Genomic DNA, 13,817 nt, shown 5'->3' with positions numbered 1-13,817 from the left:
AAATGCTTTCAGGGTTGTCTGCAGAAATAGGCAGACAGATAAAAAAAATAACAAAACCATCTGAATTCTGGAGAATGAGAAATCAGTTGGAAAAGATGGGTAGCCGGGTGGGGTGTGGAGATGTGAAAGTGTAAAACAGAAAATATAAGAGCCAAAACGCAGCCATCTCTCCAGTGTGAATGCTGTTTCAAAGGAGGCAGACCCACGGCGGATGCACAGAACCATCACACACGAGCATATCTGGTCTTAGAAAGTATAGGGAATCTTTAGCTTCCTACTGCTCTTCACGTGTCACCATGGTTTATGTTTTAAAATGACTGAAAAACAGCTTGTGCAACACTGAAATTCTACAGGGTATCGCTTTGTGAGTTGTTGCTGTATCTCCCACATACACAAAACTTAGCAAGTTCTGAAATCTTTCTACATTTCTCCAAACCAGATGATTTGGCAACTGGAGGATTTCCGACAAAAAGAAATTGAAATGGGCTGATTGTATCAGCTCTCTGCATGGAAGGGAGCATGACCTATGAAATATACCCTCATCACATAAGCCTACCAGGTGTGAGATACACAGAGACATAGCCACTCACTGACACCTTTCAAACACCAAGAAATGGAATTCCAACTTTTTATTAGGATATAAAAGGTTTAAAAGTTTCTGCCATAGTTAAGGCTTTCGTAAGAAATATTTAATTGTATATTAATTTCAGAATCCACAAAGTGTCTGAAGAAGCCTCACCTTGAAGGGTGGTTTTAAAAAAAATGCATTTCCTTGTTGCTCACTAGATGTGCCCAACCAAAGCTCAAACATTGTCTTCACAATTACTTTCTTTTCGTTCCTTTGTCACTGATTTGACATCAAACAAGTTTAACTTTAGTCTTGAAATAAATTTTTGACACATGAAACCCTGTATTAATGTCGGTTTTTAGTGTTCCCTGAATGACTAAAAATCTCTTTCACTATGCAATATATCAGCCCAAAAGAAAACTGTCACGCCATGGGCATTTTTGGTAAGAAGGCAGTTTATCACAGATTATCATACAAATGGGGTCTGGGCACACTGGGGAAAGGTGCTTAAAATACACACCATTCCTGTTTCAAAGAGTTTACAGAAATCCAGAGAGTGCACATGTTTAAAAAGAAGGTGCGTGACATCCAATAAAACCATTGTGCAATTGGGAGATGTACTGAAACAGAAAAACCCAGCCAGCTCACTGAATTCTCACGCTGTTCTTCCAGAATATACCAAGTTTTTTTTTTTTTTGTATAAAGGCTATAATAATAGAATATTAATCTATATTACTTTATTTGCCACATTCAGGCATTTCTCAATGTCTATCAATGCACTGAGAGCAAAGAGAAATTAGTCTAGCCTCCAACATCAAGCTCAAATGAACACAAGGATGCTGTTTCATGGAAACATCCTAATGATGTTTATTCTATTTATGTTATTGAAAAGCTAGAAACTCTAAATTCCAAGAAGGAAAAGGTCAGTAAAAATCCTGGTTGTACTGCTGTTATTTTGCAGGCATAGAATTAAAACTCTGGGTTCCATACTGTCATTTGTTTAACGAAGTAGCAGGCCGAACACCTGGGTCTGGGTGTGATATGGAGACAGAAAGGTAGAGTCTCCTTTTGCAAGATTCAAAATGAAGGCAGGAAGAAAATGAGTGGAGTCAAAGGTAATTGCTGGCGCTATCTATAATTCCAGATGAGCAGCCTGGGGAAAAGGGGAGGCCAAGTAGAGGGAGAAAGAGTCCAGTCCAGAGCACTTAACTTGTCTGTCTCAAGCATCCAGGCTGGCCATGCCTAGTACCCTGTCAGCACTGCAGTAGAGCTGATGGTGTCCAGATTCTCCCTCTCATTGTTTGCGTAACAGAGCGGCCAGTTCAGGGGAGGCCATGTTGGAAGTCCTCAACTTGCTAGTGTTTCTGTAGAGTAGGTACGTATACAAGAACCTTACTGGACTTCAGCCTAGTTCAACGCCATGCTTTTACATCCCAGAGGGTTTTCACAGTTCTAGGTGGGAAGCCCAAATGTAGCTGACTTTTGCTAATTTGAGTTCACTCATGATGACCTTTGGTTTTCAAGTTGTGAAGACATGTATTTGGTTCCTGTGAGATGTTAATGAACCCATTCTCTTTAGCAGATGAATAATATGTACACCTTCTTCCAAGAACTACTATATACTTGAATCATTACAAGACAAGAAGCACTGCAAATGTCTCCCTTACATGGTACCTTTACTCGGCACACAGAACAGACGATACATAACATCGGCAGTTTAAATACTGAACCACAGTTTAACTTCTTAAGTGTAAGGCTGAAGTTTAAAACTGGCACATCCATTAATCCAGTTAGCATGATGGAAACGACATACAACCACAGTTGGGTACTGGCCTTTTTTTCAAAGCTATAAAGCTTTCGATATCTATACCATATTAACCCTTTTACTTAACTAAAAATCACAGCTGTGTTTACCATTTTAAACTATGTCTAAGTGGGGAGGTAATATACACTTTCACAGCTACTGAAAACTACACGGATGCCAATTTCACCAACCCATTGTTACACAGAAAAACAGAAGGAAAAGGGGGGCGGGGGGAGCAAGCCCTCTTAATGAATATCAAACTTCAAAGCTCCACATGGAATTCTAGGGCTATTAAACAAGGAGCCAAGACACACACTGAAACTTGATCAGTAGCAAAAACGGAGGCTAATTCTTGATTTAATTTTGAGCTAGAAAATTCAAACTAATGCCCAGTGCCTAGTTCTAGCAATGGACTCAAGCCAGAGAGAAAGTGAAATGTATATTTTAAGCGCCATTCTAGGAATTTTGCATGTAACTATTTTATTTTTCTTTAGGCAATTAAATGAGGTCACAGCTTAATCAGCCTGCATTAAAAAACAAATTAGTTTTCAGGACTTTAAGTTGAAATGGCAAGTCTGTGCCACACTGTTTTTCCTTTTCTTTACCACATATTACTTTGCTTCAAAGCTGAGTAGGTGCACAGCATGTGAAAGTAATAAACCAATGCACTCATCCGATGTTCAGTTAAGTGAAAAGGGCGAGCGTAAGAACTACAATGTCTAATTTTTCACAAATGTCTATGTGCACTTAGCAAATGTTGATTAAACAAGCTAAACAAAGTAGTAATTTCATGAAGTAACAGTATGGTGTTTCTCCATCTTCATTAAGAAAATAACTGAAAGAGCTTTGGTTTCAAGTTTTTGTTCTTGTCTATAAGATGTTTGAAGAAAGCACTCTAAAATTTCGTGCAGGGACCTCTCTAAACTATCTGAAGAACCTCACTCAAAATAAGCGCCAAATCTTAAGTAAACAAAAAAGTCCTTGCATTTGTGCCTATTTATCTGCTAAATAGGATTTAAACCCTAGCTTTCTAACATAGAGAAACAATAAGTGATATTTCTGTGACTCCAATGAAGCACAATATTTTGACAGAATTTGGATAAGGCAGCTGCTCTGGAGCAACGATTCTGGTGGTGCGGATTAAATGAGGATTTTTTCTTTGAGGCGTTCCCGCAGTCCCTTTCTGCTTCAACAGCCCAGAACCACAGGCTCCTCGCACGGAAGCGGCTTCTCCTTCCCAGCCCTCCCTGGTTGTCTCACCTCCGGGCGTGATGGCAGCGCCCCTTCCCTGGATGCGCTCCGGTGGGTCCCAGCAGGTCCTGAGGCCTCTGAAGCTGGTACTGGAGACAGCAGGCTCTCACCCTCTGCTTCTCACCTTGGGAGCTCCAAGCCAGGCTGATGTTTGTGCCTTTCCCTTGTAAGACTGGCCAATCAATAAAAGGACTGAAATCTGATGTTTTCCCTTTCCATCTCAATTTATAAGAAGTACACATATAAAATAAATCAAAGTGAAAAAAGTGGAGACTAGTCCTGTTCAGCCAGAAGCTTAGGTTGCATTGCTAATGATTTTAGTCAGTGTGACTTTGTGCAAGATATCATCAAGAAGGCTCCAGCTTATTATCAAAGTAAGAAAAAAAAAAAAAAAAGCCAATGACGCCTGTTTAGAAAAAACTAAGAATGAGCCAGGGTATGCGTACTTGTTATATAAATGCCGTATATAACAAAGCAAATGTAGTGTGTGAATTGTGAACATTTGGGAACGTACTGGTTATGTTTTCTTTTTTTCCACTTCCAAGTCTAGATCAAAGCAATCTTATTTTAGAAATGGATAACTGCAATGAAAGTGAGCCTGAGATATATTAAAAGGCCGCCCCTGTAAACATTTCCTCAAAGGGAACAGCAGCAGTTGAGTATGTATCAGTTACTCATACTATATCCATTACTATAGCAATGCTTCGTAACGACAAACAGCTTTTCTAGGCTGTCAGGGATTTATAGAATGTTGGTTTTGTTGGAAACAGTCCATTCGAGTCCAGTCCTAGGTTTCAATCTGATCTGGCTTTCCCAGGGGGCATTCACTAGGTCTTCTGCTCCGCGGCGGTTGCAGTCTGTGAAGGAGCTTCCGGCTTCATGATCTGGTACGTGATGAGATACTCGGGGTATGCCTGAGGGACAGGAAGGAGAAAGGTCACCCTTTTGGCAGCTACAGTAGTAAAGCCTTACTTGATGTGAAAGCCTCAGAAGCCGTTGATCCAAACCAATATTCTACTCCATATGCTCAAAGTCTACAAAGGCCATCCCATTAACAGGTGCCCGAAAGAGGAGATGCACCTATATGTCTGCATATACACTTACAAATCCTACAGTCTAGTCATTGTTAAAATGTTATGTGTACTTTGAATACTGTACATTGGTTACACTGCATTCCTCCCTCATTAGAGAGCCAGGTGCCTTAAATAAGAAAACCAAGGCAAGAGAACAACTCTCCCTTGTTCACCTCACCTAGCACAGTGATCAATATAGCATGTGTTCAATACAAGTGTGTTAGATGAAAGAATAACTCTGCTGAATCAATTTTAAATTCATCACAAATGATGATGTAACCCACTGATCTATAAGAAGAAAGGAGGAGATATGTTGAGTCACCAATAATGTAGAGGCGACAGTTTGAAGATAATTTTTAAAGCCATCCAAATATGAAAGAAATGATCTTTACACTAACATAAAATATTGAAAAGTATATGGTAAAATAAAACTGAAATTACTTATTTATATCTGTCACGCAAATGCATTTTTTAAAGTCATAGGCATAAAAATATACTCACAGTTATGAAATCACTAGAGGCCTGGTGCACGAAATTCATACACTGGGGGAGGGGGCGTCCCTCAGCTCGGCCTGCACCCTCTCGCAGTCCGGGAGCCCTTGGGGGATGTCTGACTGCAGGGAGCGGGCCTAAGCCAGCAGTCGTATTTCCTTAGCACTGTCACTGCGCTCACCAGCCATGAGCCCGGCTTCTGGCTGAGTGGCACTCCCCCTGTGGGAGCGCACTGACCACCAGGGGACATCTCCTGCATTGAGCGTCTGCCCCTGGTGGTCAGTGCGCATCATAGCGACTGATCGTTCCGCCATTCAATTTGCATATTAGCCTTTTATTATATAGGATTTTATTTTTGTTGAATGTTTAGGTTTACATTTTCCATTGTGATTAGACAGTAATGGGCCCTACAGGTTTTTTTTGTCACCATCACTGATTATATTAATACAAATTTCTAGAAGTGGAATTACTGAGTCAAAGTGAAAGTATTTTCTCTAGAAGTCTAGCGTTTCTAATTTAAACAAAAATTTGACAAATTTATTCTTTGGTAGCTCTTAAACTTTTTATTTAGAAACAACTGCAAACTTACACATTAAGTTGCAAAAGTGAAAATGGTACCCCAAACAACTTTATACCCTTTACCCATTTCCATTTATTGTCAAGGTTTTATGTCTTATTTGCTTAATTATGTACGCTTCCTCCTACCTCTACATATACCAGGCAGACAGATAGATACACAGACACTTTTTTTTCTGAACCATTTGAGAGTTATATATATTTTCACAGTTCTTTATCCCTAAATACGCCAGTATTTATTCCCTAAGAAGAGAGATATTCTCTTACATAGCTGGGGGTGGGTGGGAAGAATTAACCAAAGAACTTGCATGCATATATGCATAACCCATGGACACGGACAATGGTGTGGTGAAGGCCTGGGGCAGGGGGCTGGCTAGAGGGATCAATGAAGAAAAGAGCGACATCTGTAATACTTTTAATAATAAAGATAAACTAAAAAAACACACAATTTTATAATGCTAGACTTATCTATCTATCTACCACTCACATTCCAATTTTGTTTGCTGATTTAATTTGGGGGCAGAACATTAAGTTAGTTGTCCTGTCTCTTGGGTTTCATTTAATCTGGAAAGTTTTCAAAGCCTTTCTTTGTTTTTATAACACTGATGTTTTTGAAGAATCCAGTCTTCCCACATTTTTTATTAATAGAACACTCATTTTGATTGGATGAGGTTATGCATTTTTGGCTGGAATACTACACGGATGATGTGCCCATCTCAGAATGTCACACCTAGAAGCACACACTGTCTATCTGTCCCTCATTGGTGATGTTAATTCTGATCTGGTCTGGTATGGCCCCCCCTCCAACGTATAATTTCTATGATTTTTTTCCCTCTTTTCTAACTAATATAAAGACCATGTAAATATCCTTTTCCTTGTTAAAATCCCCTCGATTTAGCATCCATCGATGATTCTTCTTCCCTGGTCAAATTTTTACCACAATGGTTGCAAGATGATGATTTTCCCAATCTGGTACTCCCTCCACATACACCCATCTATCTGCCCATGGCTTTCTACTGTAAGCAAAAGCAAAAGCCTTTCTTTCCCCTTCACTTATTTATCTATTTGTTATCAGTAAAGCATTATGAATTCCCATTTTTTCCCCAATGGTTGAAAATTTATTACTGTGCTTATTTGGTGTTCAAGTTGTCGCAGATTTGGCCAGTGGGACTGCCTTCACGCTGGCTCAGTGTCCTTGTAACCAGCCCCCATGATTTTTTTTTAATTATTTCTTTTTTAAAAAATATATTTTTATTGATTTCAAAGAGGAAGGGAGAGGGAGAGAGAGAAATATCAATGATGAGAGAGAATCATTGATTGGCTGCCTCCTGCACGCCCCCCTACTGGGGATCAAGCCTGCAACCTGGGTTTGTGCCTGTGACAGGAATTGAACCCGGAACCCTTCAGCCCACAGGCTGACCCTCTATCCACTGAGCCAAACTGGCTAGGGCCCCATGATTTTTTTTTTTTGAGCACTTCATTACTTTCTGGCATTCCAGATGTTCCAGGCTCACGTTGTTCCTATTCTGCCCTCTTGTTCACAATGTTACTTGGTTGACAGGTGACTAATGGGTTTTGTGTGTAAAGTTGATGCAAAGAATTTTGTTATCTTCATTCACAACCTGAAGCAACTAATGCTATCAGACTATGAGGTAGGTATTTTATTAAATGGCTTTCTTTCACTCTTACCTGGTATAAGTATACTGTATTGTGTTTAGTAACTGTGTATGCTCATCTGATGAGTAACATACCTGTTCTCCTCTGTAGATGACGTATTCGGCGTACGCCAGCCCATTCACACTTGGTCTTCCAATCACTGAGTGATGTCCTGGAGGGGCATGAGCCATTTTCATGGTGCTGAATTGCAGAAAGGATTTTCCAAGGGTCACTCGACAGAAAAGCATTTGTCTAAAGGAAAGAGGAAAGCAATGCCTTGAAGGAAGCTTTAAGTCTTAAAATATAATGGTTAGGTTTGATTAAAAAAAAAAAAACTTAACACAAGGCAAGCTAACTTAAATGTCCCTTTCATATTTATGAGTAGAAAGGATGAGATTTGACATACTGATTTATCATAAACAGTAGGTGCAATAGTTACCCTTGAAGTTTAAAGTCGTTTTGGTGTGGTTTAGAAATCAATCATAAAAAATACCTGGCATGTTTTGACCAGTGGAAAAGGAAAAATACTTGTGAAAACCGAGCGCTTATACGGAATAGTAGGAATAAAGTGAAGAAAATAAGCAAATGGCAGCAGCAGCTGAAGTTAAGATTTGGCTTTACTCATTGTGAAAAGTAAAAACTGGGATGAGATAATAACAGTAAGAGTGGCTCATATAAAAAAAATACTTGCTTAATCACAAGGCTGACAATTACACTACCTGGGCAAAACATGAATTGGAGCAGATGCTAAATATTATAGAGAAGAAAGGTTGGCAAACTATGACTCATGAGCCAAATCCAGTCTGCCACCTGTTTTTGTAAATAAAATTTTATTGGATCACAGCCACACACTCATTTACATATTGTCTATGGCTGCTTTTGCACTGTAAGGGCAGAGTTGAGTCATTGTGATAGGAATCATATGTGGCCCATTAAAGTTCACCAACACTTAATATAAACAACGTTTAAACTGAACAGTAAGGTTGGCCACACTGTTAACTGTAAGTAGTTATTCACATAGTTTGTTTTCAGTAAAGGAGTCTGATCAGAGAGATTATTCTCAGTCAATTAAACACTGTGCCATTCTTAGTATAACTGGCTCCTTCCTAGGCTGGCTGTTTAGTGTGATGCTAATGATGACCCTCCGGGACGCTGGCTTGGTTGCTACTGCATTCTCTTGGACCCAGAGGAAAACCCTTTGATCACCACAAGAGGGAGGCTTTCTGAGCTCCATACCCACATTGTGGCAGCATCATGGTATCATTGGCCTCTGCCCACTAGGCCAGCTGGGCCCAGTGCCATGGCCACTCCCAGTCCATATGTCACACAAAGCCTGACCTGACAGGCTTGCCTCCCACCTTCTGCTTCCTGCCCCAGGGCTTCACTTTGCTGCGGAGGTGGGAGAAGCAGCAGGATCTGCCCAGCAGCCCATTGGGCTGCAGGGTGTAGTGCACAGGTTGGGAGTACTAGTAATGGCTCCAGCCTGCTCACCCGCTTGCCTCGTGCATTGTCCTGCATTCCAGAGATGCAGCAACCCAAAATGGGGCTTGTGGGGATTACCAAAGGCCTGTGGAGCAAATGTTGACCAGCGCAAGACAGGAGCCAGCAGATAAATTCGTCTCTCTTCTCCCATGATGTTCTGTTCTGAGATGCTTTAGTTCATACGGCTTCTCTGAAGATGACTCCTGGCCTGAGCAACCAATTGCACTCATCCTGAAACTGCCCAGCTCCCGATGAGCCTGTCTATCCTGCCTCCTCCTGGACCTCACTTCTTTTTATGCTCTCATTCCTGCTTCCCTGGGATTGCACTCCCAAGAAAGCGCTGGTGAATAAACTTCGCTTCAGGCTGTTTCTAGGGAATCCTGGCTAAGACAAAAACCATGGTTCTAATTTTAATGAATGACTGTTCATCCTCATCTAGGTTCACTTTTATTGTTTATTTTGGTTCCAGACGAGTTAATTTGAAGCAACAAAGAGAAACTTTTGCATGTTACCAATCACAGTAGACTTAATGAAATTTCTTTCTGTATATGGCATCCATCTTAGAACTGCTGACCGCTGCAATTTGTTTCAATGTAACTGAGAGTGGTATGTTTTAAGGTCAACAATTACAATGAATTTCAAGGTTATTTGGGTCTTTTTTGAGGTTTTAACTGAATTATAAGATTTCTTATTAACCCAACTTTGCAAAAAAAATAATATTTGATTAATTTAAAGAGAAATGTAATAAACTGCAATCTCTGTAAAGTACAATTCCTTGTATTTTTTCTATTGGCAAGGAAGGGGGGAGGGAAGGGAATAGAGGAGGAAATTTTTTTTTTCACTGACTTTAGAGAGAGTATACTATTATTCTCTCCAATTTCTGAGCTTTAAAGTCCTATTTAAAAAACTAATATTCATTTGTTTAATAGTTCCAGTTAATATTCTGAAGTTGGACTTTTTAAGGCCTATTATATATCCTGCCTTGAGACATTACTAGAAATATCAGAAGCACATTAAAGATTCTACTTGTTTATAGAAGTTGTGTGTCTTAGTTCAACATGACTCTCTAGTCAGAGCTAAAGGTTCTTTGTTCTAAAGAAATAATTCTGACCCTTTTCTTGTTGATTCTGAAGCAAGAAATGTGAAGTCCAGGGAAGAAGCCAAGATGGAGGGAGGTTCATTGTAATCTATGATTGGTTGACATATATTTGGTTTTATCACCACTAATATCAGCCCTGTTATCATTGCTCCTCTTAGGGCTGGCTTATCAACTATTCCGACCCAATTTCCAACCTGTGTGATTCATTAGGATTAAGACTGAGAACAACTGTGGCTTCTGCATAGCCTGAGAAACTGTTCATGACCTGAGGACAGCAACCATTCCATGAAAGCCAAGATGCTCACCTGTGGCATATATAACATGACCGATCTTTGTGCGTGGGGCAACCTGTTCCTCCTCCAATCCCATAAACATACTGGTTGCTTTTAGAGGAGTTTTCAGCAAAATAAATCCCAGCACCAAACATTCCTCCTATATATGCATGTCGCTCATCAAATCCTTTATGAATAATGGCATTAATGAAAGGAGAACCTAAAAATATAAAGATAGTAAAATTAGTTTTTGGACACTTTTCTAGAGTATCAATTAGTTACATACTATTTAAACTTGGTAGGTTAATACTAAGCAATTAATATTACATAACTGAAAAGTTTATTTTGTAAGATGTCTATTATACATAATTTATAATGTACTAGAACAGCGGTTCTCAACTTGTGGGTCGCGACCCCTTTGGGGGTCCAACGACCCTTTCACAGGGGTCGCCTAAGACCATCGGAAAACACATATATAATTACATATTGTTTTTGTGATTAATCACTATGCTTTAATTATGTTCAATTTGTAACAATGAAATTGGGGGTCACCACACCATGAGGAACTGTATTAAAGGGCTGCAGCATTAGGAAGGTAGAGAAACACTGTACTAGAATCTTATCAGGACCCCTAGTGCTCACCAAGCTATTATTTTGCAAATGCATCAGATTTTTAGGTAGCAAAGTATAATGTGGCTTTGAAAATACAGATTATTTTATACCCAATCTTTAAGCAAACACAGATAATCTGATAAACTAAAACAATTATGCTAAACTATAATAAAAAATATTTCATTTTCGACATGGCTCAACTTGTAATATAAGTTCTGAAACAATTTCAGATCATTTGTTTTCACTTTAAAAAGCCCATATAAGAATGTAATGCATTAGAAAACTGGAATTGACTGTAATTATTTGGGGAAAAAACCAACCCATTTTTAACATAAGATGAATATAGTCAGTAACACAGGCTTTTTATTCTGCTGGAATTTGTGAAAGCCCGAGAGATGTCTGTAATTACTGGCATGACACTCACCATGAAATAACATGCGCTCATTGTGATGGTTGTGATTCTCTTCAGACACTTCCTTTTGTCTGTGACAGAATCGTTCCCTCAACTTCTTGTTGACAACTTTTTGAATCTTTAAGGATGAGGAAGAAAGAAGCCATTGAGTGTAATGTACGTTAATTGGCAGTTTATGATTTAAATTAAAAGTATGTTAGAGGAAGGCCCAATTTTTGTTTTGTTTGCTTAAAACATTACTAAAAAACTAGAGGCCCGATGCACAAAATCTGTGCAAGGGCGTCGGCCCTCGCAACCACGGCTTCGTCCGGAAGGTCTTCTAGACGGTTGTTATATAGGATAATAAAGATGCCAGGTTAGTGTAATTCAGTTGATACTCTGGTTTTTAGTGACGTACTTTTTAAAAAAAAAAATCTTTATTGTTGTAAGTATTACATTGGTCCTCCCCCCCCAACTCCCCCACCCCATTAACCTCTTAAGCTTGCTCCTGCCATACCCTTCCCCCGTAGGCCCTTAATGCCCCATTGTCTGTGTCCATGGGTTATGCATACAAATTCATTGGTTGATTTCTTCCCACCCACCCTCCTCTGCCTTCCCTTTGAGGTTCAACAGTCTGTTCATGCCTCTATGACTCTGGGTCTATTTAGTGACAAAATTTTTAGGTATGGTTTTTGTTTGTATTCTGCACTAGACCTGGCTATACCTCAGAGCTACCTGAGGAAGAGAAGGAAGAGGTGGAGGAAAGAAAGGTGGAAGAAGATGGAGAAAAGAAGAAGAAAAAAAAAGCAGGAGAAGGAGGAGGAAAAAAGAAAGGAAAAATGAAAGAAGAGGGAAAAGGGGATATCTGTAATATTTTCAAAAATAAAGATATATTTTTTAAAAATTAAAATAAAAGAGGAGGAGGAGGGAAGAGATTATTTCTAGGCTCCTCCCCAGACTTATTGAATTTTAGGATACAGGGGCCTGTCAACCTGTATTTTGCAAAAAGCTCCCTGGGTAATTCTGATGAGCACTGGTATAATTTCCACAGGTCTATTAACCCAAAGGATTAAATTAATTCTCAATAGGCTTTATTTATCTTCATGATATCCCTTTGGAAAAAAGCATATAGCAGTCATCTATTCCATATTATTAATTAAGGCACTGAGATGAGGAGATATATGCATTCTGATATAATCACTGACTCAATTAGATGGAAAAATCCAGGCCTTTATTGCTACTTTGAAATGGTAATAAAAATGACTGTCAGCTATGGTCTGAATTGATGGATGAGCAGGGAGTCTCATCACCATATCTGCATCACCAATACCAGCTGACCTGGCCTGTGTGTGTAGGTTTGATGTTTCCTGGGTGTCTCGACTTCTAATTAAGTACGATCATGAGGGTTAAAACTGTATCGTAGTGAGGAGGGTGACACGTGACTGCAGGGTAATAGGTGAATGATCATCCTTGATTTGAAAACATGACTTTAAAAACCAATTTTAATCACTGTTTATAATTGCTTTTCAGAAAGCCTTGCAATCCAATTTTCATCCTGAAATTTTAAAAACTTACTCGAATGACATTGTATCTGTTGAAGATGCCACCGGCATTACCACCATCTCTGTGTTCTCGAATCGTACTTTGCATCTACAGAATAAAATAAAATAACTTTTGAAAATATGCCAGTGTATATTCTAAAGATACTCTTTCTGTTGTTAACATTTCAATTCTATTATACTGCTTCACTGATGAGTCTAAAATTTAGCACTTATAAAAAATAAATATGAGTCCACTATAAATTGATCAATAAGTTTAGTAGTTATTTTTGGTGAGAAAATAATCATAAACATAAATATTAAACAGCTGCATTTTCTTTTCCTTTTTTAATAAAAGCTTTGAAAGATTTTTCAGTAAACACAATGGGGAAACATAAAACATCACATTAAGTCACCTACATGACTATTTTATGTTATTGAGAATGGAAGCAACATTGTGACTAAGTCAAACTAAAACTCCTCATATTCTATTAATATCTCACTGGACAAATGCTAAAAATAAACAAAGAATTTTAAAGAAATCAATAATTTTTGTTTCCTAGGTGAAATATTCCATATTCTATAGACCAGGGAAAGTTGAATATCACATGTAACTAAGTGGAATAACTTTCTTCTCAACACTACTCATCCTTCTTCCACTTTCCAAATTAAAAAGAATTATTATAGAAAAGTAAAATGTTTTGAAGACCTAAATTTCTCATAGAATTGACTCAAAGAGTTAATTCTCTAACTTACCACTCCATTTCTGAAGTTATTTACCACATTTTGACATTATTATCAGAATTTATTAACTACTAGGAGATTAGGCAATAAGACATTAGGAAACATGATGCTTTCCTGAAAAACTGGTTCAGGATGAGCTGAAATACTAGCCTAAGGTAACTGTCCTGAGTTTCCAGAATGGGAATAACAGGAGCACTATTTAAAAAGAAGAAAAAAACAAAAATGTGGGCATGCCTTTCCATGCAAAATAATGCCATTA

At 38.7% G+C, this 13,817-nt stretch overlaps 1 protein-coding gene across 1 annotated transcript in view; it reads right to left on the bottom strand.

The window, feature by feature from the left end:
* Positions 1-2,228: 2,228 nt before the first annotated feature.
* Positions 2,229-13,817, bottom strand: part of TNKS (tankyrase) — a gene marked incomplete at its 5' end in the record, with an annotated part of 143,366 nt that continues 131,777 nt past the window's right edge. Inside the window, 5 exons of the mRNA XM_081081292.1 lie at positions 2,229-4,537; positions 7,516-7,672; positions 10,307-10,493; positions 11,310-11,415; positions 12,852-12,926. Coding sequence (XP_080937418.1) covers positions 4,451-4,537; positions 7,516-7,672; positions 10,307-10,493; positions 11,310-11,415; positions 12,852-12,926 — 612 coding nt within the window. The 3' untranslated portion in view covers positions 2,229-4,450. The remainder of the gene's footprint in view (positions 4,538-7,515; positions 7,673-10,306; positions 10,494-11,309; positions 11,416-12,851; positions 12,927-13,817) is intronic.

The sequence above is a fragment of the Myotis nattereri genome, assembly GCF_964212035.1.
Source record: "Myotis nattereri genome assembly, chromosome: 2".
NCBI lineage: Eukaryota > Metazoa > Chordata > Mammalia > Chiroptera > Vespertilionidae > Myotis > Myotis nattereri.
This window is presented reverse-complemented; position numbering and strand designations above follow the sequence as displayed.